The sequence below is a fragment of the Gossypium raimondii genome, chromosome 12 (genome assembly GCF_025698545.1).
Source record: "Gossypium raimondii isolate GPD5lz chromosome 12, ASM2569854v1, whole genome shotgun sequence".
Classification (NCBI taxonomy): domain Eukaryota; kingdom Viridiplantae; phylum Streptophyta; class Magnoliopsida; order Malvales; family Malvaceae; genus Gossypium; species Gossypium raimondii.
The window spans coordinates 49494157-49519478 of record NC_068576.1 but is presented as its reverse complement, the minus strand read 5'-3'; the positions used below and the strand labels follow the sequence as shown (position 1 = coordinate 49519478).

Genomic DNA, 25322 nt, shown 5'->3' with positions numbered 1-25322 from the left:
TTGTTTTAGAGTTTTAATAATTTAATTAAATTAAACTACAAAGAATAAAGTTGAGCTGATTAAACTAATGACCTAAAAATCACATGTTTCGATCCTATATCTAAATTTTTTTATTTATCAAAATTTAAAATAGCAATGAAGAAATGGAATATTTTATATGGGTTTTACAAATATGAATAAACTTTTTTTTACAGTTATTTTGGTTTTCATCATTAACTATGTTGGTAGGAAGTAGTTAACTATAAACTTCCACGTGTCAGACTGTCTGCATTCTTAAAAACTTGTTCTCTTAAAAATAGATGACAGTTAAAATGCATTAAAAATTATTAGTGACACAGCACATGCTTTTTTGCTATAATTCAAACTTGGTAGGACCTTATATTTTCTTCTTATAATATATGCTTTTATGGCCGCAAAGTTCGCATAAATGATAATAACATAATGAAAAAGGAGAAAATATAAGCTACTGTGAATCACACAATCTGCCACTTGTTTGAATAATTAGCCGACACATCTCCATTGAAAGCTACGTCGATTCTTAACTTTTCTCCTTCATCGGAGAATCATGCCCGTTGATTTCGAATTCTAAGGACGATCGCCGCCGTTGGTAGGGGGCCTGGTCCACTTTTACAAAAAAGCTGGACACTGGACAGTCCATATCTGCCAAACGTCAAACCCCTTTTCTTTTAATAGTGAATGTCTTTTTCTTTTTTATAAAGAAAAATTTAGATGTGTGGGGTAAATTACATATAAAAGTCCATTTTTTTAAATTTATCGAAATTGTCTTATTTTCCCGAAAGCGCGTCTACGTCAGCGCGATGTTAGGGGACGTGGCAGGAACACGCTTCCTCAAGGATGCGTTTTGCCCGTGTCTCTTGCGATTAGGGTTTTAGGTTATTGGTTTAGGGTTAGGGTTAGGATTTTGGTGTTTTTAAGTTTAAGATTTTAGAGAAAAAATTAAATAAATAAGGGATTAGGGTTTAGGATTTGTCAATTAAATTAATTATAATTTTTTAAAATTAGATTTGGTTTCGTGTTTATATTTTTTAGAAAAAGCAATTAAATTAGGGTTTAGGGTTACTTGAGTAATTTAATTAAAAAATTAAAAATTTGATTAGGGTTTAGAGTTAAAAGTTTTTAAGAAAAAATCAAATAAATTAGGGTTCAGGGTTACTTGAGTAAATTAATTATAAATTTTTATAAAGTTAGATTAGGGTTTAGTGTTTAGGGTTTTTAAGTAAGAACTCAAATAAATTAGGGTTTGGGGTTTAGGGTTACGTAATTAAATTATTTGTTAATTTAAAGAAGCTCCCACGTGGATGCACTTTTGCTGCAGTAGCTCTTGAAAAAATAATTTTAAGTAGACGTTTCTGAGCAAATAGTGTCAAAAACGCTTTAAGCAGGATGCTTTGTCAGCAGAAGTACTGAAAGAAGCTCCCACGTTGACGCGCTATTGCTACAGTAGCTCTTGAAAAAATAATTTCGAGTAGACGTTTCCGAGCAAATAATGTCAAAAACGCTTTAAGCAGGATGCTTTGTCAGTAGAAGTACTAAAAGAAGCTCCCACGTGGACGCGCTTTTGCTATAGTAGCTCTTGAAAAAATATTTTCGAGTAGACGTTTCTAAGCAAATAGTGTCAAAAACGCTTTAATTAGGATGCTTTATCAGCAGAAATACTGAAAGAAGCTCCCACGTGGACGCGCTTTTGCTACAGTAGCGCATGTTTGGCCTGAGGCTATAAATGATGCAAATTTTTTTCTCAAATTGCGTAAGTTACAGCAAAAAAATTTTAGAAAGGCTAAAAGGGATAGAAATTGAAGATGAGTGAACGTATTAGTGCTGTTATTTACTATGATAGTGAGGTTTGCCACACCGAGAACAGTGTTATTTTTTTATCGGAGAATACAGTGCGACTGATTTTTAACCAGAACATAGATTTGACAGAACTTCGTAAAAGAATTAGGCGTAAAATATTCGAAATGACACCAATGAAAGTTCTGTCTATTACGTATCGATTTTGTTCTTCTGTTGATCCAATGACATATGACTCGTTCGACATAAAAGGTGCTCGTAGCTTGGAGGCAATGGTGCAGACTCATCTCATTAGTGGAGCACCCTATATTGAGTTATATGTACAATTTATATCGCCAAATGATGCACTTGCGACTGGTGTTTGAGAGGTATACGCAACCCCTGCTCGACACTCGATTAGTGGGTTACAAAACACGAAACAGCCCATGTTTGGTAATGGTGTGGAATACACAACACCTACATGACACTCTGTCGGTGAATGAGACATGCACCTCGGTAGGTCAATGTTTGATGCTGGAAATACGTACTGGGGAACGGCGTCAACTTCTAGTGGTTGACAATCTACATCCAATTGGAGACGTTATGAAACGCCCAGAAGAAGGGATGATGTACTCCCTAAGACGTCCACCGGTGAGGGGACCTCGTACGTTGCAGATGATGGTAGGTTAGAAGATGACTCCAGTATGGATCCACCTCGAGAGCCAGGGCCCGATGGTGCAGAAGTTGCATTATTCTCTGAACCAGAGCCTATTCCAATTGAACCTGAAGATGTTGAAGGGGGTTCAGATGAAGAAGAAGAACCACGATTCAGGGCATACTCACCTCCAGCCCACATGCATAATGTCGATCTGTCTGCAGACGATGCGTTGGAGTTTTCAGATCTACCATACCGGTTGCGTGATTGTACAAGTTCGGTACTAAATTTTGGTGAATTTGAAGTTGGTAATCAGTTTTCCAACAAGGCAAGTTTTATTGGTGCTTTAAAATACCATAGCATCAATAACAACGTTAACTACCACGTCGTTAAGTCCAAAGCTGATAAGTTTGAGGCAAAGTGTGCAGTGCAATACGGTACATGTTCATGGAAAATTTATGCCTCGTTAAGGAAAATGACAGGGTTGTGGGAGATTAAAAGTATAAAAGTCCACATACATGTGCTGCAGGTACAGTATTTAGGGTTTTTAAATAATATTGTTATTATGTAATATTGCATTATTTAATGTACTCCGTTTATAGGTATTTCAGAAGATCATCCCAAGATGGATTCAGTTATGTTAGCTAGCTTGATACTACCCACGGTGAAGACAGATCCCAGGACTTCAGTGCCAGTCTTAATTGCCAATATTCGTAGCCAAATAGGGTACACGTTCTCTTATCACAAGGCATGGATAGCTAAGCAAAAGGCATTGGAGAAGATGCAAAGTGGGTGTGACGCTTCATATAATGAAATATGACAGTGGTGTCAAGTGCTAGAGAGATACGTCCCAGGTTGTATAACAGACCTTCAAACGGAATATGTATACTACAACGACCGATTGCTACATGGATGCCAAGTGTTCAAATGACTATTTTGGACCTTTAAGCAATGCCGAGACGCATTTCCATACTACAAGCCATTGGTACAAATTGACAGTACCTTTATGTTTGGTAGATATACCCATCGGCTATTGGTAGCAGTGACACAGGATGACAGTGAAAGAATTCTTCCACTTGCGTTTGTAATAACACCAGGGGAGTCAGCTGATAACTGGGATTTTTTTCTATATAGGTTAAGGAGGCATGTGTGCCCACAACCTGATATCTGTTTTATTTCGGATCGAGACACCGGCATACTAGCTGTAATTGATCGACAAGGAAGCTTATGGCAGTGCACACACCATCAGTATTGCCTAAGGCACGTTGCTTCTAACTAGTGCAGGCAATATCCATCTGAGAGTGAACGACGACAAGTGACCAACATGGGTATTTAGTCTCTATTAATATAATTTCGTTTGTCATTTTAGACTTATTCTAATTGAAAGGGTGATATGTAATATTCGCTATGAACTTACATTGGCCGGGTATGAAATAAATAAAGATCGTTTTCATGAGATGTTGGCAGTTTTGTGTTCAATTAACGACTAAGGCGCGGATTACCTTTGTAATATACCTTTCGAACAGTGGGCACAAACATACGACAGTGGCCTACGATATGGTTATGTGACCTCAAACCTGGCTGAATGCATAAATTCTATTCTAAAAGGAACACGCTATCTACCGATAACATCGGTTATGCGAGAGACATATTTTCATTTGGCGGCGCTATTTCCAAAGCGAGTGGTGACTTATACAAGCCAGATGCAGGGAGGCTATGTATAGTGCAGTAAAGTAGTGCAAGAAATTAAAAAGGCCAAGGCGCGAGTGAACACTATGCACACAGTGTGTCATGATCGAGACAACTTATGGTTTAGCGTGACAAAGTTTGACAGACCGCGCCAATATGTTATTGGCGGGCAATATCGTGTACACTTGCAAAATAGGACTTGCGACTGTAGGATGTTTGATGCACTTCGTTATCCATGCGCTCATGTAATTGCAGCTTGTCAAAATATTCGTTTGGATCCGATGAGCTATGTCGACGAAGTGTACAAATTAGAAAACATGTACAACGTCTAGAGACACGTATTCTCACCGGTCGTCTGTATCGCTTGCTCCCTTTAAGCTATTACCGGATAGAGAATTGCGTCGCAAACCAAAGGGTCGACCTTGCTCAACTAGAATACATAACAATATGGATATTTGAGAAACAGCCAGTCAACAGAAGTTGTGCGGATGGTGTAGGAACCCAGGCCATACAAGCCGATCATGCCCAAATCGCAATAGTTGAACGTTATTGTAAAAAACTTTGTATTATTTATATTTTTAAATAAAAAATTGGTACAAATATTCAGAATATTAACTTATTTAGAAGAAAATCTATTTTATTAAAAATATTAAAGTAAATTACAATTACTTTATTCAAAACAACATTTTATTTTATTAAATGAAATAATATAGAAATATTCAACATATTGCCTTATTTAAAAGAATTTCTATTATATTAAAAATATATAAGTAAATTTCTATTTTAGTACATGAAATAATATAGAAGAATTTCTATTTTATTACATAAAATAATATCAAAATATTCAAAATATTTGTACAAATAAAAATCAATCTCCGTGCCCACCGGATTCAGTGCTACATGGCGGTCGTCGATGGTTATGTGCTGGATTCCTCTTTTGTCTCGCTTTCGGCGGGGGTTGTGGTTGCTCTGGCGGGGATTCTAGTTCCTCTGGTAGGGGATCTGGTTGTCGGTGTTGGGACGATGAGCCACCTTGATAGAATAGTGACTGTGGAGGTGTTTGTATCACCAACGGTGAAGCTGTTTGAAACCTATACGGTGAAGGGGTTTGGTAAAAAGAAGAGTTCCCCGACGTCCCCTCTTGCGATCCCTCGTGCGACGCTGGCTTATACATCGGCGGTCCACTCAGAGTAATCGAAAATGAAGATGAACCGGGCCATTGACTCTAACCTACCATAGGACTAGAAAAAGGAAACATATAAGGGTTAGGATACATAAAAGGGCTAGGATACGGACCTGGCATCAACTGAAAAGGCTGTGTCGTTAGTATCGTCGGTTGAAATGCAGGGTCGGGTGACTGTGTCGGTGCTGTTGCTGGGCCTGGTGATTGTATGGGCGATGATGATAGGCCAGATGAATGTTTGGGCCTCGTGATGGGCTTACGTCGTCGTCCTTTCTTCTTGGATTTAAAGGGCCACGTCGTTCCCTTTGGACACGTAATTGCCGCTGCCTCTCCTCTGCCAATAGTAAATACAACTTGCCATAAATCCTAAACCATGGTATGTATTCCGACACGCACGCTAACTCTGGAACGATGATCAGTTCCCGAGTTGGTATATAATCATACCGATCTTCTAATATTTGGATGTAGTATGACCAGAATCTCAACCAATCCGTATGCAATTATCGTAGGTCGATTTTGTGATGATCATCCAACACCTCAGGTGCCATGAAAATCGGTTGTCAGAATCCAAATTGCCGTAATACTCTGTCTGACTGGTGCATCTCCACAGTCGCAAAGTTGACCGATGAGACTTTCATATGCCAAGCGTTTGGATTTTGGAAGTACTCGTCTGGAATTACTGCCTGAATTGCTGAATCCTCGCATGGTGTCCATTGAAACTATATGATCATGATGGAAATATTAGTTATATACTAAATACTAAATACCAATCGACTATCTCATGATGGAAATATCTATTTTATTTAATACTTAGTTGTGCTTCCGACCGTTAGTCTAATAGAAGCCATATATCTTCAAGATAGGTAGGTAATCGAGTATAACTTGCCGGATGGTTCCACCTAATTAAATAAATTTATAGCATTCGATTATATTTTAAATCTACATAATAATTGTAAAATCTAATATAAAATTTACCTCGTTATGAGTGAAAATGTATACGGGTGGTCCACTTGAGGACGTAAAAATAGAAAGTGAAACCGTGCCCATGACTGCAGTAGTGACAGGCAACCTCCAATTTTTGCTTTATTCGGTCTCGTCACCCCGCACATCTCCCGGTACAATGTTGCCAACACTACAGACCCCCAACTAAATTCACCAACTGCTCAAAAATCAACGAGTTTTAGCATCCAACTTAGATGTACGAGGTTTTATGACAAGTCTGGCATCATATAACCTCTAATTATCTGAAGAATGTATGCCCGAGCTTATCGAATTCTTTCTAGTTCGGTTGAATCATCATCCGGATCCAGGAATGTGTCTCGTAACCAGCCCATCTTGATCCGACCTCCGTTAATATTCTCCGGAATAGCGCCCAAAAGCTCGTAGCATATCGCTCCCCAATCACCAGATTGAACAGACCCGGTGACTGTGTACCCGTCCACCGACAATCCCAATTGCAAATTGACATTTTCCAAAGTGATAGTGCACTCTCCACATGGAAATGGAATGTGTGCGTCTCGGGTCTCCACCTCTCAATCAACGCATTGATAAGTTTCGGGTCCAACTTGCATCCCCGGCCTACCGTCACCACGTGCCAAAAACTCGCCTCTTGCAGGTAATTATCTACCAACGGTGATGGATGACTATGCATATTACGGATATAGCATTACAATATCCGATCTACAGACTTTTATAACAAATAATAAAATAATAATTATTTAAAATTGCATAAATAAAAAATCTTAAATAATATTTAAAAATTAAATTTAACACTTACCATTTTCATTTGTTCGACGGATATGTGCTTGTCATCAAGACGAATCAATTCTCCGGCCATTGCTAAATTGGTACAAATTTTTACGATTTAAAAAAAATCAAAAATTTAAAATTTAAAACTTTTTTAAAAATAATTAAAAAATTAAAGCTCTTTTAAATAGGAATTTGAGAGGAATTTGAGAGAATATTAGAGAGAAATTGAGAGAAAAGATTTAGTTGTGAAAAAAAATGAAAGGGGGTTTATATATATATTACTGTTGGGGGGTCACCAACGGTAAAAAAAGTAGCCGTTGCTAATGTTCACATGCGGGTAAAACGCGTCCCCAATGGAGCGCTTACGTGGCATCCTTGAGGGAGCAATTTCTGTCCACGTAGGCAAAACGCTTCCTCAGGGATGCGTTTTCCTGTCACGTCCCCTGATATCGCGCTGACGTGGACGCGCTTTCGGAGAATTGGGCCATTCCGGTAAATAATTATTTACTGGGCCTATTTCGATAAATTTAAAAAAAAAAAGGTTTTTATATGTAATTTACCCAGATATATGACAAAAATGTTAAATCGTGGTGCGTTTCCAAAACTAATATCAAATAAGTCAATCACTTTTTTATGTAAAAATATAATATTTAATAAATATATAAATATCTCATTACAATGCACAAACTAAGGGTGAAATCCAATTCTTTTTATAAATTTATATTGACAGTAATTTAAACTTGTATTGACTTATAATTTCATATTTTTGAAGGGATTAAATAGAAATATTTTTATAATTTTATCATATATTAACGAATTTTGAATTGTTATCATCAAAAGATTAAAAATTTAAATGAAATAGAATATTAGAAAGGCACAGCCATGTTATTAGTTGGGCATTTTTAAGAGTGATTGGTCCGTGCATGCTTTTTTCATTTCCTTTTCCGCTAGGGATAGTGAGTGAAAACAATGGGGCAACTCCCTCATCCACTTAACACGTGGTCTGCGCTTTTCATGCCACGTGTCACACCATACCTTTTTGTTCATTACGTGTCATGCTATGTTAGCCAATAGTTTTCCTCCTTTGCACATGTATGGTATCATGTTATTTCACACTCAGTAGTTTATTCCTTCTTTTTTTTTTCATGTCTTTATTTCATATTTTGCTGCTTAATTCATGGGATTAGGATTTGAAAAATCATCCTTAATAGTTTTTGAATCGATAGCTCAATACAATTTTGGGTAGTGAGAATTAAAGATTAAATTGAATGATGTTCATATTAGAGTCGATTTTATCACTATTTATGTTGCCCAAATTCTTAATTTATCCTATTTATGTTTTTAATGATTAATTGGGATATAATATTTTGTTATTAATCATTCCGTATATTTATAATTATATTCAAACAAAAATTTGGATCCATACCAGTATAAATAGAGTATTAATAGTTTTTATGATTAAACATATTGAAAATTAATAGTCAAGTTTTTAGGTGATAGTCTATAATTAATTAACTTTGGTCAAATTTTGTATACATTTTTGTTGGGAATTTTGAAAGCTACATTTTAATTTTCGAAAAATATTTAATATTCAATACAACAAACAAGGAATTACCAATAAATAAAAATTGCTAGTATTACTATTAAAATAATGCTTTGGTCAGAAAGTTTGATATGATTATGTGAGATTTGCTGTTATATAAGTAGCCATTTCCGCAATTAAGAGTTAAAAGATGTGAAGAAGCATAATTAATGATATGGTCGCAGCCCATCCTCATATTGCAATAGAAAGGTGTAACGTATTTATCTTTGTATGTTTGGGTTTCTTTATGTCTGCATTTGTCACTTCTTATCGCCAACCTCAAACATGCTTGTTAATGCATGTTGGATAATGATATTCATCCAACAAGTTGAGGGAGATAAGGGGATAAGTACGTCATTCAATTAACCTTTGAATCCTATATCTTTTTCAACTTAACTTATAATTTTTTTTTAATATAATTTAAACTTGATTCGAGATAAAAAAAATTTAAAGTATACCATAAGTTTATTGATCTTGTAAAACATAAGTTTAATAATAATAGTAGACTTCAAACTCTATTATTTATCATAGAATTTGGAATATAGTTAAGATTTTTTACATTATTAAAAATATATTAAAATGGTAAAATTCAAACACTTCATCATAATGCAACTATGATTGAATCGAGTTTATTTATTATTGAACTTACAAGCCTATGTATTTTTCACGAGAAATTATTTTATGAACTCTTCTCACCACATCATTTATGATCTCTTTTCAATTATTTAATTATATTTCAATATTTTTTATGTCAATGACACATAATCTTGATAAAAAAATTTACCCTAAACCTCGAACCTCAAACATTAAGCCTAGAACCCTCTGCCTCAAACGCTGAACCTTGACCCATGAATCTTGACCCCCAAATCCCAAACTCTAAACTGTGAACTTTGAATCTTGAACCCTAAATTATAAGTTTAAGGTTTCAGATTCGAGTTTATGATTTGAGTTCAACACTTAATATTTAGGGTTTGAAGTTTAGGAGTTGGGGTTTGAAATTCATAGTTTTGAGTTTAGAGTCCAAGATTCAAGGTTCAGACTAAAAAATTTACCAAAATTATGTATAACATAAAAGAATTTACAAAAGGAATTGGAAAAGAACTATGAATGATATGATGAGAAGGATTCATAAAATAATTTCTTCTCTTTCACACAGCTATTTTCACATTTTTCATTGGTGCATTCATATTTTTAAAAGATATTAATATGTGTCAAAGGCGGATACTTGGGAAAAAAAGGAGGAAAAAGGAATAACGTCGGCAAGAATGGCAGTGAGAGGGGTGGAAGGATGGGCCTACACATCAACCACTAATCAAAGCAAATGGTCTAACAAACTATGATTTAATAGGATGAAGGGCAGAGAAGGGCCTTTCTTTCATTTCTTAACCGCAATAAGAAGACCCACGCCTAGACTCCGCACCAACTCAATTCCTCCCCACATACCACTCCTTTTCTTAATTTCCTTAATTTTATTTTATTTCAATAATAATAAAGTGTTTGCGTTGTTAAATATCACTTTCATCCCATGTGTATTTTGATATATGATTTTTAGTTTGGTGTAGTTATACACGTAAAACTTGAATTATAATTTTTAATTTAGTATAATTATTCACATGAAACTTGAATTGCAGTTCATATATACATAAAATTTTGATTTTTATTCAATTGTATACATTTAAAAAACTTAATACATATATTTATTTTCATATTGGGTTAATATAATTATTTGTGTATGTAATATGTCAACATAAAATTGTGTTAATTCGATAATTTTGTTAGTGATTTGTGAAATTTAAATCACATTAAAATTTTATGTATAAAATCGCATAAAATTGAAATTCATGTTGACAATGTACATTGGATTAAAGTTCATATGTACAGTTTTGATATTTATCCCTTTAAATTAATATAATTTTGAATTGAATTAAAGAAGGATTGTTATTTGATACATAAGCGATAGGGTATTTTTAACTTGATATACAAAGATAAGAGACCGCCCTCTTAACTCTTTTTGTGGAGTTAAAAAAACTCCACCTCTTGCGTATCAAATGATTGAAATAATTTTATCATTTTCGAACCTGTATCAAACAGATGTCTGACAAAAGTTTTGATCACCGCTCCATTCAAACCAAGATCCATATAGTTTAGTTTTAGGTCATAGTTATTTTAGAAAAAAAAAACTTACCATAATATTTATGGGATAAATTTATGAAAGCGGTCAACTGAAGTGGTATTTTTTTTAACTATTGTTTTTGAGATTGTAGAAGGAACCTTTACATTTTGGGCGTTCAAAATTGGGAAGCCCCTTAACAAGTTCGATATTGTTCTTAGAGGAGGTTTTATCTCTCAAATTTACTGAGAACCTAAAGAGGCTTGTCTAAAAAGATGATAGGTTCGCATAGAAGTGTTACGATGGATGCTTGAGAAGGCAAGCCAATATTCTCACCCATCAGTGTCATAATTGTTATAGGACACAAATTCGAGTCTAACCATAACAATATGAATGATTTGGCTTTTCAAAAACTCGATATGACATATTACTTGTGAACTTATCACCTCTTCAAATAGGATAATTAACTGAGTTGTAAAATATTAAAATACTATAATCCAATCATAATCAGATAAATAGTCTCTTTTTCTCTCTTTTAAGGCCTACAAGGATTGAATTAGGGTCCCTAAGCATCGCTTCCAGCAGCTTTCAATTATTGAATGAAAGAAAAAGAATAAATTAATATGACAGATCAAACCATGCTTTAACCAACAAAAGTTTTACTATCCAAATCTAACTGGAAGCATGAGAGCTCTACTCATAGATCATGATGGGTTGAATTTACATTAATTATCAACTTGTTTGCGTAGATGGAAAGCATAAATCTCATGCGTATATTTATACACTTCTTTGATAGTAATAAATATCTATATATTGTAAAATCTAATTTGATATAATGGTTACATTGATAAAAGTATCATAAAATGCATTTTAACTTTTTTATTGAAAAATAGGTAAATTAGTCCATGCACATTAAATGAGTAAGCAAAATAATCTCTCAGATAAAATTTGGTGTTTATATTTAAGGTATAATAATTAATTGTATCTCTCAATTTTTACGCATTATTCAATTTGATCCCTACATTTTTATTGAAAGTAAATTATAAAATTTGAAACTAATAATACTAAAGGGTCAAAAGATCCTTTAGTAACAAAATTTAAAAAGAAACCATTTAAGCCATTTTAAAATTTAAAAGTATTTAAAAGTCAATAAAATTATAAACAAAATTTATAAAAGAAAGTTATAAAACATTTAAAATTATACAATTTTATTAAAAATAACAATACCCTTTCTAATTTACTTCCAATAAAAGAGTGGGGTCAAATTGAATAAATGCATAAAAGTTGAGGGCTAAATTTATTACTATACATTATATATAAACACTAAATTTTAACAGAGGGTTGTTCTGCTCACTCGCCTAATGTATAGGGCTTATTTGTCTATTTTTCAATAGAGGAATTAAAATATAATCCAAAATATAGTATAGGGTGTTTTATGATACTTTTATCAGGTTACATATATAATAATTAAATTTTAATTAATAATTTATTTTATACAAATTTTGGACATTTTTGTATGCATGCTGTGGGTTTCATTATGTTATAATTTATTGAGTAGTCTTGTGATTCAATTTAGAGAAAACAAATAAATATTAATAATTTTAAAATTTTGGTACATTAAATTTTTTATTTAAGAATCATAAATTTTGTATTTGCTAACAACTTAATCAAGCAAGTTGTAAGAGGTTTTACATAAAAACATATTTATGGTCGGATCGAGTTTAAGCATGATGTTAATATATTTATGTCTATTTAAGTTCATCCCGATTTAAAATATAAGATGTTCATGGATTGGTCAAACTTAAGTATGATATTAACATATTTTATGTTTATCCAAACTCGACTTAACTTGAAATATATGCTTAAAATTTTGCCCAAACTCATCCGTATTTATAAATAGGTCTAAAATTTTACCAAACTCGATCCAACTTAAATATTTAAACCTAAATTTAATCTATATTTTAAACATGCCTATTTTTTTTTGGTTCAAATCCATATTTTGAACTTATATATTAAAGAAAATAAGGTAAAAAGGGAGATGAATAATAAAATTGGTAGGCATGTGCAATGGGTGTTGTATAAATGACGTTACCCCTTTTTGCCTTTGGTAGCTAGCTGTCATTATACAAGTTTTAACCCAAAGCTTCTTGCCCCTTACCATAAAATTGTATTACCTTTAATCAATGATTATGTCTGTCTATAGGTAAAAAAGTAATAGCTTTACCATTTAATTGCATCATATCTTTCTCCATGTTTCGTTTCATGTACTCTTCACATAATTAAAGCTATGATCTTAAATTTTTAAAAAAATTTATGCACGTTTTGGATTGACTTTAAAATAGAATTGACACATTAACAAAACTATATTTATGGGCTTTATCCAATTTTAGAATAAATTAGGGGCCGAAGATTTCTTTTCAATGGGCTCTCCTTCGCAACGCCCTGTAAATCATAAACCATAAATTATAGTAAGATAGTTGCTCAATATTGATTGGCTAATCATCAAGAAACTTATGGCTTAGAAGGCTGATTCTAGCTGACCTCTCATTTTATTCGAAAGGGTTTAGTTCATCATCCCTTTGAGCTAATCATCCGTTTTCTATGGAATGTCTTCATTCAACACCATTTCTTTTATTTGGAATGTGACTCCTTAGGCCACCAAACCCTATTGTGCCTGACCACTCTGTAGGAATGATAGAATGTGTCCCATCACGGATATCCTTCCCATGCATCCTACAATGATGGCATGATAGCAAGTTCACCATATTAGCACTACCAAACATGAAACCCTCCTCTATATACACCCATCTGTGTGATGAAGATAAGATCAACCCTCAAGCATTCAAGCCTCCTTGTTGTCCTCAGCATACTCCTTTGCAATCTCAACCTCCTTGCTCTTTTACCTCCTTTGGCTCTCCACCCAGACAGAATGAACCGGCCTCCATTTGTACCACCACTTTCTGCTCCGTGTCTCCTTCCTTGTTGATACCTGATATCAACAATCCATAATCATTCACCACCTTTACATTAAAGGAAAAGAAATATTTGTACTTGAACTCATGTCCTCCTAGTTGTTATAATAATTGTGTCAATTGAGTTACACTCAGTTGACAATATTGAAATTTAAATATCAAATTAGTTAAATTATACATTTTAAAAGAAGAGGATTCACTACACATTTTCATATATTTTTGTATGATTAATATTTTAATGATTCAATTGTTGAATTTATCAATATAAGTACTTGTCATGTATATAAATTTTCAAACCAATCGATATCTCTATCATATCAACCTAAAATATTATATATATTTAATGAAAGAAAGTTTGTTTACATAAAACAAATTGCTAGAAAATTTTAATTCATGTCAAATTTGAGATACATAATCTATATAAATATGACTATTATATTATTAAAATATTAATCAAACAAAAATATTTAAAAATTAAAATTTTAATTTTATACAAATATAAAGGGTAACTACTAAAATAGTCACTTTTATTTGTCTCATGTTACATTTTAGTCACTTATGTTTGAAATGTTATGTTTTAGTAACTTACATTATCGTGTTGTAACATTTTAGTTATTGAGCTGTTTATTCTCGTTAACAGTGTACTGATAAGCTGACGTGGCACGTTAAATTATCATTTCAAACGAAAATTTTAGGTTAAATTATACAATTGGTCCCTATACTTTTTCATTTTGAGCAATTTATTTATTTTTCTTTTATGTTCTTTTAACTTTCTTTATTTTTTCTTTATTTTTCATTCTTTTTTGCTTTTCCCTTTGTTTTCCCCCATTCTCCATTCCTTTTAACATAGCTTTTCTATGTTTTTCATTTGATTAAACTAGTCCCTGTACTTTTATTTTTTTGAACAATTTAATTTTTTATTTTTATTTCTTTATTTTCCTTTTCTTCTTCCCTTTATTTTTCTCTCTTCTCGTATTCTTCACCGCAGAAACATAATGCTCACCAAATAAACTAAGTCCTTGTTTCTTTCACATTATTCTTGAATTGAATTTAACTCAAAACGAATATCAATCATTTTTAATCAAATCTCGATTTGAAACTAAAATTGGATCTAACTAATCAACATAAAAAATCATAACCTTAATCAAATCTAAACATAAATTGAATTCCTTATATTCAAAACAAAATTTTTCCGTTTCCAAATTTTTACAGAATTGTGTGGATTATTCATTTCCTTTTCTTTTATTTTTTGACGAATAAAATTAAGCAAACAATAAAATTAATCTAAACCTTCTTGGATATTCCTAAGCAAGCTTGATTGGAAGTCAAGCATGGATGAACCGAAGAGAGAAAGGGAGCATGGAACCAAATTGGTTTGGGTAAAGTTGAGGGTGAGTTTTGTATGGTGGATGTTTTAGTCATTGAGAGTGGAGAGTTCCTTGAAGAATCCGTGAAACAATACAATTTCGAAAGGGTGAGAATGTTGTAGGTAAGATAGATAAGGTGGTCGTGGGGGTTGGTTAGGAGGTTGAGGGAACGGGCTCAGGAAACTTTGTTGAGGGTGGACTGCCGTAAGTCACGACTGGCGAGGTCTTCGAGTGAGGTGAGCTTGTGGACTAGGTCATTGAGAGATCCAAATTGGTTCATTAAAGTGGTGATGGTTGATGAGAGTTTGTAATTATGGGGTGAGAATATGCGAAACAAGTTTTATTTTGGTTTAAACTTTTGCCTTTTCTTTTTTCATAAACATAAAAAAGTTTTAACAAATGGAAAATATAAAAAGAATATATTAAAAGAAATGGAGAAGGGAGGAAACAAAGGGAGAAGCAAAAGAGAATGAAAAAAAAAAAAGGAAACTTAAAAACATAAAAGAAAAAAATTAAATTACTCAAAACGAAAAATATGGGGACCAATTATATAATTTAACCTAACTTTTTATTTGAAATGATGATTTAATGTGGTATGTCACTTATCGTTACCCGTTAACGACAATTAATGATTCAATGACTAAAATGTTATATATAACATGATAACGTAAGTGATTAAAATGTAATATTTCAAACATAAATGATTAAAATGTAACTTGAGGTAAATAAAAGTGACTATTTTGATAATTTATCCAAACACAAATGGGTTCCTCTCCTTTTAAAAGTAAATTAGTGGATGAATTAATTAAGTTTTGGATTTCCATGCCTTACTAAAATCTAAAATAAGGATGCATACTTTTTAGTTTTTCTTTTAGAACTAAATATGCTTTAAGAGTCAAATGGATAAAAAATTATATATTAAAAATAATTTGACCCTTTTAGCTCTAATTAGGAGGATTATTTAGTTATTATCTCTAATTTTACATTAAAATATTTATCACATTTTTAAGAAGTTGATAATCACACCAAATTGAATCACTCAGGAAGTCAAGAATTGCAAATGTTTGTAAGATTTCCATTGGGGAGTTAGACTATTCTAAGAAGTGCTTTTTTTCTTGTAATCCCTTCTTTATATAAATTTTTTTAAAAATTTGACGTAAATTTTAAAATGAATTTCTTTATTAAATAGAAGTAGACTGATGAATACCATAGTAAATGGGGCAATCCACTAAAGGAAACAGTTACTTTCAAGCAACTGTTACGTAAATATAAACATGTAAATTGGTAATTATCTTTTGAAAATGAGACTAACATTGCATCCAATATTTGTTGTAAAACTACCAATAAATGATTAGATTTAAATTAGGACAAGTACATAATACTAATATATTTAAAGAGTTATATTTGTACATAACATAAGAGACGAGTAATTAAGTGTTTCGATTACATTTCAAGCGATTTTTTAATTTGGATTGATAGTGGAATCAATCAGGTTACTAGTTTAATCGATTCGATTAAAAAATTATTAAAAAAATCTTGGTTCAATCAGTTCGGCCGTCGATTCAATCGATTTTTTATCCAATTCAATCGATTCGTACCGGTTTTCGATCTAATCAGTTCAAAAGCACATTTCGGACCAATAACCCAGCTAGTTCCCAATTTGGTTCAAATAACATTAATAACAAGTTTAGTTGATGTAATCTCATTTTTTTAATTTGTAATTTAACTTTTAAAAATAAAAAACCCGAATATTTTAAAAAACCGTATTTATAAACACTTTTATACAAATACAATCCTTTTTCAATATTGTTTGAACCAAATCGAACCGGTTGGATTGACAAGTAATTGGAAAACTAGTCAGAAAAAAAACTTTGACATTCTCGTTTTTCAAATTTTATATTTCAAAGGCAGTTTGGATTTGAGGTAAGAGAGATTCGAACTCCAATTCTTTCAACAAAGGTGATACCATTAATGTGTTGTTTTTTTCTTTGAAATTTCTATAATTGAAGGATTATGTTCCAAGTAGTGAAGATATGGGAGAGAAATACTTTGAACAAAAACAGAAAAGATAGAGCAATATGGTTTATGTTTAAAAGAAAAAAGAAAACAATAAAGCATCTTAAAATCTAATTTGAATTTAGCCTTTCATAGAGAGACAATTGATGAGGTCTGGTTGCAAAGGTTCAACTCAAACTGCATTTAGGTTTAGTTTCTGAGCTAATGTCAAAGCAGTTGCAACAAAAGTTTTTTAGTATGTTGATTAATAAGACGCATCTTTTCCCCTTCCTTTTCACTCTTTTTTTAATCACTTCCTTTTGCTTGTCTACCTCAAATTTGTTCGTGAAACTTACTTCTTTTCCCCCATTAATCTCAAAACCTCATCTCTAATATCTTCCCCCACCCCTCCATTGTCTGTTTGATGCCCATAAGAAACCTGTAACTTGTTCATTTTTTATTTTCTTCCTACTTTTCAATCTCTATCTTCTATTCAATCCTCTCCTTACATTCTTCTATATAAGCTTTATACTAAACATCTCCCAATTCCCACAATTTGTTTGTGTCGGAATTATGAAGACGGTTAATGCCGTGTTATCAGTTGTGGTCGCGATGGCTCTGGTGCTCGGAATAGCCGAGAGTTTCGACTTCCATGACAAGGATTTAGCATCGGAGGAGAGCCTGTGGGATTTGTACGAGAGGTGGAGAAGCCATCTCATGGTTTCTCGGAGTCTAGATGAGAAACACAAGCGTTTCAACGTGTTTAAACAAAATGTCAAACATGTGCTCCACACCAACAATGACAACAAGCCTTACAAGTTGAAGCTGAACAAGTTTGCAGACATGACAAACCATGAATTTCGAAATGCATATGCCAGTTCCAAGATCAGATATCATAGGATGTTCCAAGGGACACCCCGTGGAACAAGGAGTTTCATGTATGAAAACGTGAATAATGTCCCAACCTCCGTTGATTGGAGAAAGAGAGGTGCTGTCACCGCTGTTAAGGACCAAGGCCATGTGGTACGCCATCACCATGCATTTTTCTTTTAATCACCATCGCCATCCATTTTGATTGTGTACCCTGGAAATTTAGGTTGCCAAAATTATCAGAATCATCGCGTTTTAACCCCATCTTTTACAGATTTTTTATTATTATTTTAAAAATGGCCTCAACTTTTGATTAAACGATGATTTTAGATACACTAACATGTCTCAAAATATTCACTAAAATAACTCTCTTTTAATTTTGTAACTATTTTTTATATATTTTAACTAGCATGCCTTAACTTTTACAAGATCTATCACATGAATTTGATTTAATTTTGTAAATTAATATAATATAAAGCATCAAGTAACACTTTGCATCTTGGAACAAGATTGAATATATATATTTTTAGAGTCAGAGATAAAATCTTAAATAAAATCGAATTTGAGTAAGATTTTGAGTATATAGATAGATAGAAGTTGAGCTAAAATCGGGATAAGCAGAAAAAAAACCGCTTCTCTCCTAGTGTTGCGATCCTAAAATTGTTAACCTCTCCTGTTGATGCTAGTCATATATATATGTTTACATGTGGAGTAAGTGTTAACAAGTAGCTGTTGGGCATTTTCAAGTGTTGTAGCAGTTGAAGGAATTAATCAAATAAAGACGAATAAATTAGTGTCCTTATCAGAGCAAGAGTTGATAGACTGTGACACTGAAGAAAATCAAGGGTGCAATGGAGGTTTAATGGACATTGCATTTGATTTCATCAACAAGAAGGGTGGGATCACTTCAGAGATTCATTATCCTTACGCCGCTAAACAAGGCACTTGCGACGTTTCCAAGGTAAAATGAATATTAAGATAAAAGGAAACATACTTCATCTTAAGATTTGATTTAACTCGGTGCGAAGCTGTTGACCGTTTTGTGTAGGAGAATTCTCCGGTGGTGTCGATCGATGGGCACGAGAACGTGCCGGTTAATGATGAGGAGGCTCTGCGTAAAGCAGTTGCAAATCAGCCTGTATCAGTGGCCATTGATGCTGGTGGTACGGATTTGCAATTCTACTCGGAGGTAAATTTATCTGAATGTAGGGTTGACTAAATATCCCAAGCCCTCAGATTCGGAACTGAATCTGAAGTTTTTGGGGTCAAGTGGGTGGTGGTTTTAGATTAAATTCACCCTGTCCCTAGATATTTAGTTTTATAAAATTAATATAATAAATGAAAAAATGTGGGGTGGGCAAGGTAGAGGTCAGAATATCTTTATTTTTCGGGGTCAGTGACTAGAGTACTCAATGAGATTCCCAAGATCTGATATATGGAGGAACCGAAGAAAAGTATTAAAAGGCTAAAAGGTTAAACGGACTCTTGAACTATTTCACTTTTCTTAAATAAGTCTATCAAACCATTCTCTTTTGATTTTTCACCAACACAAGCTCTTATATTCAACCACAATGTTGATTTATATTAAGAGTTCATTTAGATATTGTTAAATGCTAACTACTTATTTTGGCACAGGTTAAAAGAGTAAAAGACTATTTGAGTGTAATATAAGTATACTATATCTACAATACTTTGTTGAATGGGAAACTAAGGATTTAAAGATCTCGGACAAATTTTTTATCCCTCTGTAAAGTTGCAGAAAAAATGAATATCATAATAAATTTTAGCAAAATTCGGTCTGCAGGGGGTATACACTGGACAATGTGGAATAGAGCAGAACCATGGGGTTGCAGCAGTGGGCTATGGAACAACCCTTGATGGAACTAAGTATTGGATAGTGAAGAACTCATGGGGACCTGATTGGGGTGAGAAAGGTTACATAAGAATGGAACGTGGCATCAAAGACAAACAAGGTCTCCGTGGTATAGCAATGGAAGCTTCATATCCCATCAAGAACTCTTCCTCTAATCCTACAACACCTTCCTTTTATCCCAAAGATGAACTCTAAAATTCTACCCAACTGATTCCAACTTCGTTCTCATAATTATGATTGAATAATTTACACTTCAACTATGTTACGACGCTTATGTTTGATATATATATATAGACATTTGTATGAGACTACAGATCTTCAAATTTATGAAAAAGCTTTAAAAAGAATGAATGTACCTGTATCAAACATCTACTTCAGCTTTCTGAGTTGTTCCATGCGCAACCCGTGCGGATCATGTCCAGGTACAGACAACCCCATTCTTATCAGCAGAGGCTAATGGTTTTCCAATTGCACTCCATGTACAACACAGGATGGGAGCAGTATGTTCCTTCAGAGTGCTAACTATGTCAGCTTTGGAAATTGACCAAATGTAGATGGACCCATCAGCAGAGCCTGCAGCAATATTATTGTCATCCAGACTAATACATGAGCGACTCCAGTTTGATGCCACTTTGTTTCCGGTTGCTCTGAATGTACCAAAAACTTCCAAAGATCGGATATCAAATAAATTGTGTGAATTATCTCTGCCACTAGTCAATACTACATTTCCGTTTCATGACAGAGAGAGAGATGTGATAGCAAGTGAATGTGCAGAAACTTCACTAAGCAACTTTACTGTCTGGATATCCCACAAACGAAGATTCCTGTCGACGTGACCTGAACATATAGTCAGTCCATCGCGCTGAAGCAAAGCACGTTGCAGTTGCTGTGAAATATTATTGTGTTAGTGCAGTAACCTTTCTGCAAATCCCATACTTTTATAGTGCGACCATAAGCTGAACTCACAACAAGACGACTTGAAACTTTGCTCACATCTACGGCACACACTTTATCTGTGTGACCGGTGAGAGTATGATGGACACGTCCCAAGTGACATCCCACACAAACAAGTTGTTTGAATTACTTCCTGCTATTATGGATCTATTGTCGTGTGTAATTGCAAGATCAAGGACAGAAACAAGACAGCCAAAAAGACTATGACTTAATGATCCAGTGCTAGAATTCCAAATTTTAATAGATCGATCCTGCCCCCCACTGAATTGTACTCAAACATTATAGAAGCACAACCACCATCATGAGCATTGATCCTGTCTTTGCAAACAGAGGGAACAGTTGATTCCACAAAGAACTCAGCACCTTCTTCACTTCTACGGACAATACCATCTACTTGCTCTCGAGCAAGTTTCTCTAAACCACTAGCCTTAAGCCGCTCAGTCATATCTTCATAGAGTGCGTTTGCCTAAATTAAATAAAGGAAAACTAGAGGTAACCACTAATATCAATTATCTAAAGCAGGCAAATTGAAAAGTATTATGCTCTGTCAAAATCAAGGGGCAGAAGCCAAACCTCATACCCCACAAATATTTGGCATTTTGATTTCAACTTTAGACTGTTGAGCTATACCATTCTGAGTGACAGTTTTTCTCATAATATTCTATCAACTGTGATAAGTTAAATGAATGCTAAAATATTGGACCTAGAAGAAGTGTAAGAAATATAATCATCGAAACATTACTACCTAATTTTATAGCTTATTGGCCATATTCACCAAAACCCTAAAGATTAAATACAATCCTTCAGGCCCTCTTTTCCATTTCATTTTTGTTATTCCATTTTCTTAAGTGTTGTGCAATCCATTGGGAATGCAACTCTCAATTTATGTTTGTTCTAAGATCCTTTATTCCATCAAATTTTGAAAAGAAAAAGTCCCAAAGAATGCCAATGGTGAGAATTGTATAATGTTCTAACTTAACTACTGCATGAACTACCTCTTAATGAGTCACATGCTTGATATATTTTATTTGTTAAGCACATAACAATCCAGTTCTTCATCATTCAAAGACAACTGATCAATATATACATTATTCTGTGTTTTCATGTAGCTATGAAAACAATATACCATACCTCATTAAGCCGTTCAGCATCCTGCATCTTCTGAAGCATCCAAAGATCAACTAACCTCTTATTTTCAGCCTCTGCATTCGTAGCTCTAATAGTCAGTTGTTCTAGTTGAGCTTTGAGTTCCTTGCACTCGCTCAACACTAATTCCAACGCTCTAAGCTTTTCTTCAAAATCCGTTTTCAGTTGAGAGTATTCATCTCTGTCCTAATAAACAATGTTCAAATCAACTCCAAATCCAACCCTTGCAAGCCAAGCCATAAAGGATACATCAAACCTCGTTTGGGTCAACTCCTTCTCCAATTCAGCCATTGCAGTTTCTTTCTCTTGTAGAAAAGCTTTAATGTTCTGGATTCAGCTACTTCCACCACAAGCTGCTCAGATAATCTTGATTGCGCTTTATAACATTGTTGAAGTTCTATTTCCAATTTTTCAGCTTTCTCTTTCCATTCCGAACCCTATAACAAAATTCACCAATAACCTAACATTGCTATTTGCTTAGCGGCTATCTTTTATAATGAAAACTCAGAGATTCATCCAATTCCTAATTTCAGATAGATTTGTTTTTATAACTATCAACTAACACATCGTCAACGATCAAATAAGCCCCCCAAAAAGAAAGAAAACCTGGGAAATGATTGGCCGAGAAAGAGCAATATAAGCAGGAGCATGAGCCCCTTCTTCGACTAAATGTCGTTTCTTAAGCGCCTTCAATGCGTGCTTTATAGCTTGCTTGGCTAGCTCCTCTTGCGACCTGAAAATAAGATTGAACATCAAATTTGTTTCGAACAATTAGTATTTCGAAGATTAATTTCAATAAACATTGAACGAAAGAAAACATAATTCAACTGGATTGAATCGAATTCGCAACATTTCCATGTGCTCAAAGAACAGAATGTTTTAAAATTTCTTCAGTCCAATTGATTTGACTTACATCGGAAGGTAGCTGAGTTTATATGGTGGATGAATCGATTCATAAATCGGAACTGCTTTAGCAAGAGATTGAAGTGAAGGCGATATGGAGAAAAAGAGAGAATTGTTCGATGAGTTACTTTTCCAGGAAAATCGGATCCGATGGTATTTTCCAGGCAAATGAAACTTTTCCCGGCACGCTTTCAATTTCCCACACACTTCAACCATCCATCCAATCCAAGATTTCCGAATCCGTCACCGTTTGGACAACAAAACGGGCTTGGTACAAAGAAAAAGGGTTCGGACCTCAACATTTCGCACTCGGCCCATTGTTAATTATATAATATTACATAATATTTTATAGATTATATAATTTTTGTTTATTAAAATGATAATATTATTTGTTAATTTCATCACATTTAATAACTTAAAAAATTAAAATTAAATAAAAATATTTTTAATTTTTAATGATATGTTTCTATGTTGTATGAAACATGATTAACTGGGTTAATATCTTAAGTCAACTCGATCATGAAATTATCAATATAATAATAATTTTATCTTTTATTATTTTTATATAAAATATTTAAATTTAAAATCTGATTGAATCCAAAATGACGAGCGTTTAATCATAAGTACTTTACTGTTCTATCTATAATTTAATTAATAAATCATTTTATAAATATATTTTTATTTTTATTTTTATTTTTTCTTTCATTTATAAAATCTCTTGTTGAATTTAGTTTCCTAAATCAATTCAACATCAATTTAAAGCCATTTTAAATAAATTAATACTTTTACAATATTTTTATTCTTACACGTTTATATAAACTAAAAACTACAACTTAAAAAGAATCAAACGTTGGAATTAAACCCAATATCCATAAGGATTTTTATATAAACACTTCACCGCTTTACAATTCATTTGTTAAATATTTTTTATAAATAAATTTTAATATACTTTTGATTCTCTATAATCTATTATTTTATTATTTAAATTATTCATTTATAAATATAAAATTTGTTTAAAATAATTTAAAGGTCCATTATTAAAGAAAGTGCTGATATTGGTGTTTAACAAGGGAGGAAACAAGAAGAGATGGTGGTGACAATAAGGAGGTCAATTCGCCTAAATCATGCGAGAGTCAATGTATAGAAGGGGAGTGAAGGGGATAAGGATAGGAGAGGGAAACTTTATGCTAGGTAATATGCTTAAGGTTGCTAAAGGAAGGGAATGGATCCTTTTATCCTCATGCCTAAGGCTTTTATAAGGGGAAGACCCCTATGCCTGGTGGTGCCATGTCACTGATAGTACGAGTGGTGGCCCAGTCGTGTGGTTGACTAGGTGGTAAGTTTGTTCTTGTTGGTTGTCGTCAAGCAAGGGTGGTCCTTAGTGGTCTTCTATTGGGGACAAATGCGTACTTGCTAATAACTGGTAGCTTAATGGAAGACCCATTAATAGCAGGTGGCCCAAGATGATTGGCTTTATGGTTCAAGGCATGTAGGTGGCTGGTCATTGGATGACTAGTCAATAATGAAAGGTGAAGGGTCATCCATGGTTACTTCTTAAGTCACTTCTCAGGTCGCAACATGTCCAAGTCAAATAAGGGTATAATAGAAAGAAAGAGAAAATAATGTAAATTTCTTATGAGTAAACTATCTAGTTGGTCACCCAACTTTTAGGGTGCTTTCAATCACCTAAAATGAAATCCTTGCAATTTCATCACTCAATTTTTAGGACGCTTTCATTTTAGTTGCGCAATCATTAAATCTCTAACAATAGTTAACTATACACGCCATATCATGTTCACATTTTCATTTTGGTCATCCAACTTTTAGGTTGCTTTCATTTTGGTCACTAAAAAATTATTATTATTTAAAGGATTAAAGTGAAAAACTGGTAGAAACTAAAAAAAATGCATTAAAAATTGTCAAATGTACTTATTTATCACATTGCCAAAATTCTAAATTCTTTTTTTTCAATATTAAAATTTAAATTTCAAGACAAAAATCAATTACATAAATTGTTAGAAATTTTTTCCTTTGATAATGTTAACCTATTTGTTATTGTAAAATTATTAATTAAATTAACCTCTTTCTAAATTTTAAAATTTTATTTTATAAAATTTAAAATTTATAATAAAATTAAAAATTTAGAAAGAGACTAAATTAATTAATTTCAATATTATAGTAAAAATTGATCGACACTATCAAGGGATAAATTTTTTTCAATAATTTTTGAAATTTAAAATTCAATATTGAAAAAAATAAAACATTCGGCAAGGGGATAAACAAGTACAATTTGACAATTATTAAAGTAATATATTTTTTAGGTGACCAAAATAAATGTGTGAACATGACGTGATGTGTACAAGTTAATTGCCGTTAAAGATTTAACGGTTGAGTGAAATATTCTAAAATTGAATAACCTATCTCATCTTATTAGTGAAGAATTTAAAGGTGTAGCGAAAGTGGGGCTGATGCCACCGTGAACT

General features: G+C 33.1%; 2 protein-coding genes and 1 pseudogene across 2 annotated transcripts; 1 reads left to right on the top strand and 2 right to left on the bottom strand.

The window, feature by feature from the left end:
- Positions 1-17463: 17463 nt before the first annotated feature.
- On the top strand, positions 17464-20183 carry LOC105764765 (vignain). The gene is given in 4 exon segments (XM_012583518.2): positions 17464-18113; positions 18676-18924; positions 19012-19152; positions 19768-20183. Coding segments are annotated over 4 exon segments (1101 nt in total). The 5' UTR covers positions 17464-17666; the 3' UTR covers positions 20032-20183.
- On the bottom strand, positions 20045-22187 carry LOC128035521 (autophagy-related protein 16-like; annotated as a pseudogene).
- Positions 22114-23071, bottom strand: LOC105764764 (autophagy-related protein 16). Its single transcript, XM_052625534.1, has 3 exons — positions 22850-23071; positions 22543-22669; positions 22114-22373 (listed from the first exon to the last, which is right to left on the bottom strand). The coding sequence occupies exons 1-3, from the start codon at positions 23053-23055 to the stop codon at positions 22203-22205; spliced, it is 504 nt and encodes a 167-aa protein (XP_052481494.1). The 5' UTR covers positions 23056-23071; the 3' UTR covers positions 22114-22202.
- Positions 23072-25322: the final 2251 nt, after the last annotated feature.

Excerpts from the sequence above, each read along its gene's own strand:
- LOC105764764 (XM_052625534.1), bottom strand. The coding sequence starts at position 23,055 with ATGGTTGAAGTGTGTGGGAAATTGAAAGCGTGCCGGGAAAAGTTTCAT. Across the intron at positions 22,670-22,849 it reads AAACTCAGCTACCTTCCGAT|GTCGCAAGAGGAGCTAGCCA; the intron begins GTAAGTCAAATC and ends TCTTATTTTCAG. Across the intron at positions 22,374-22,542 it reads CTCGGCCAATCATTTCCCAG|GGTTCGGAATGGAAAGAGAA; the intron begins GTTTTCTTTCTT and ends ATTTTGTTATAG.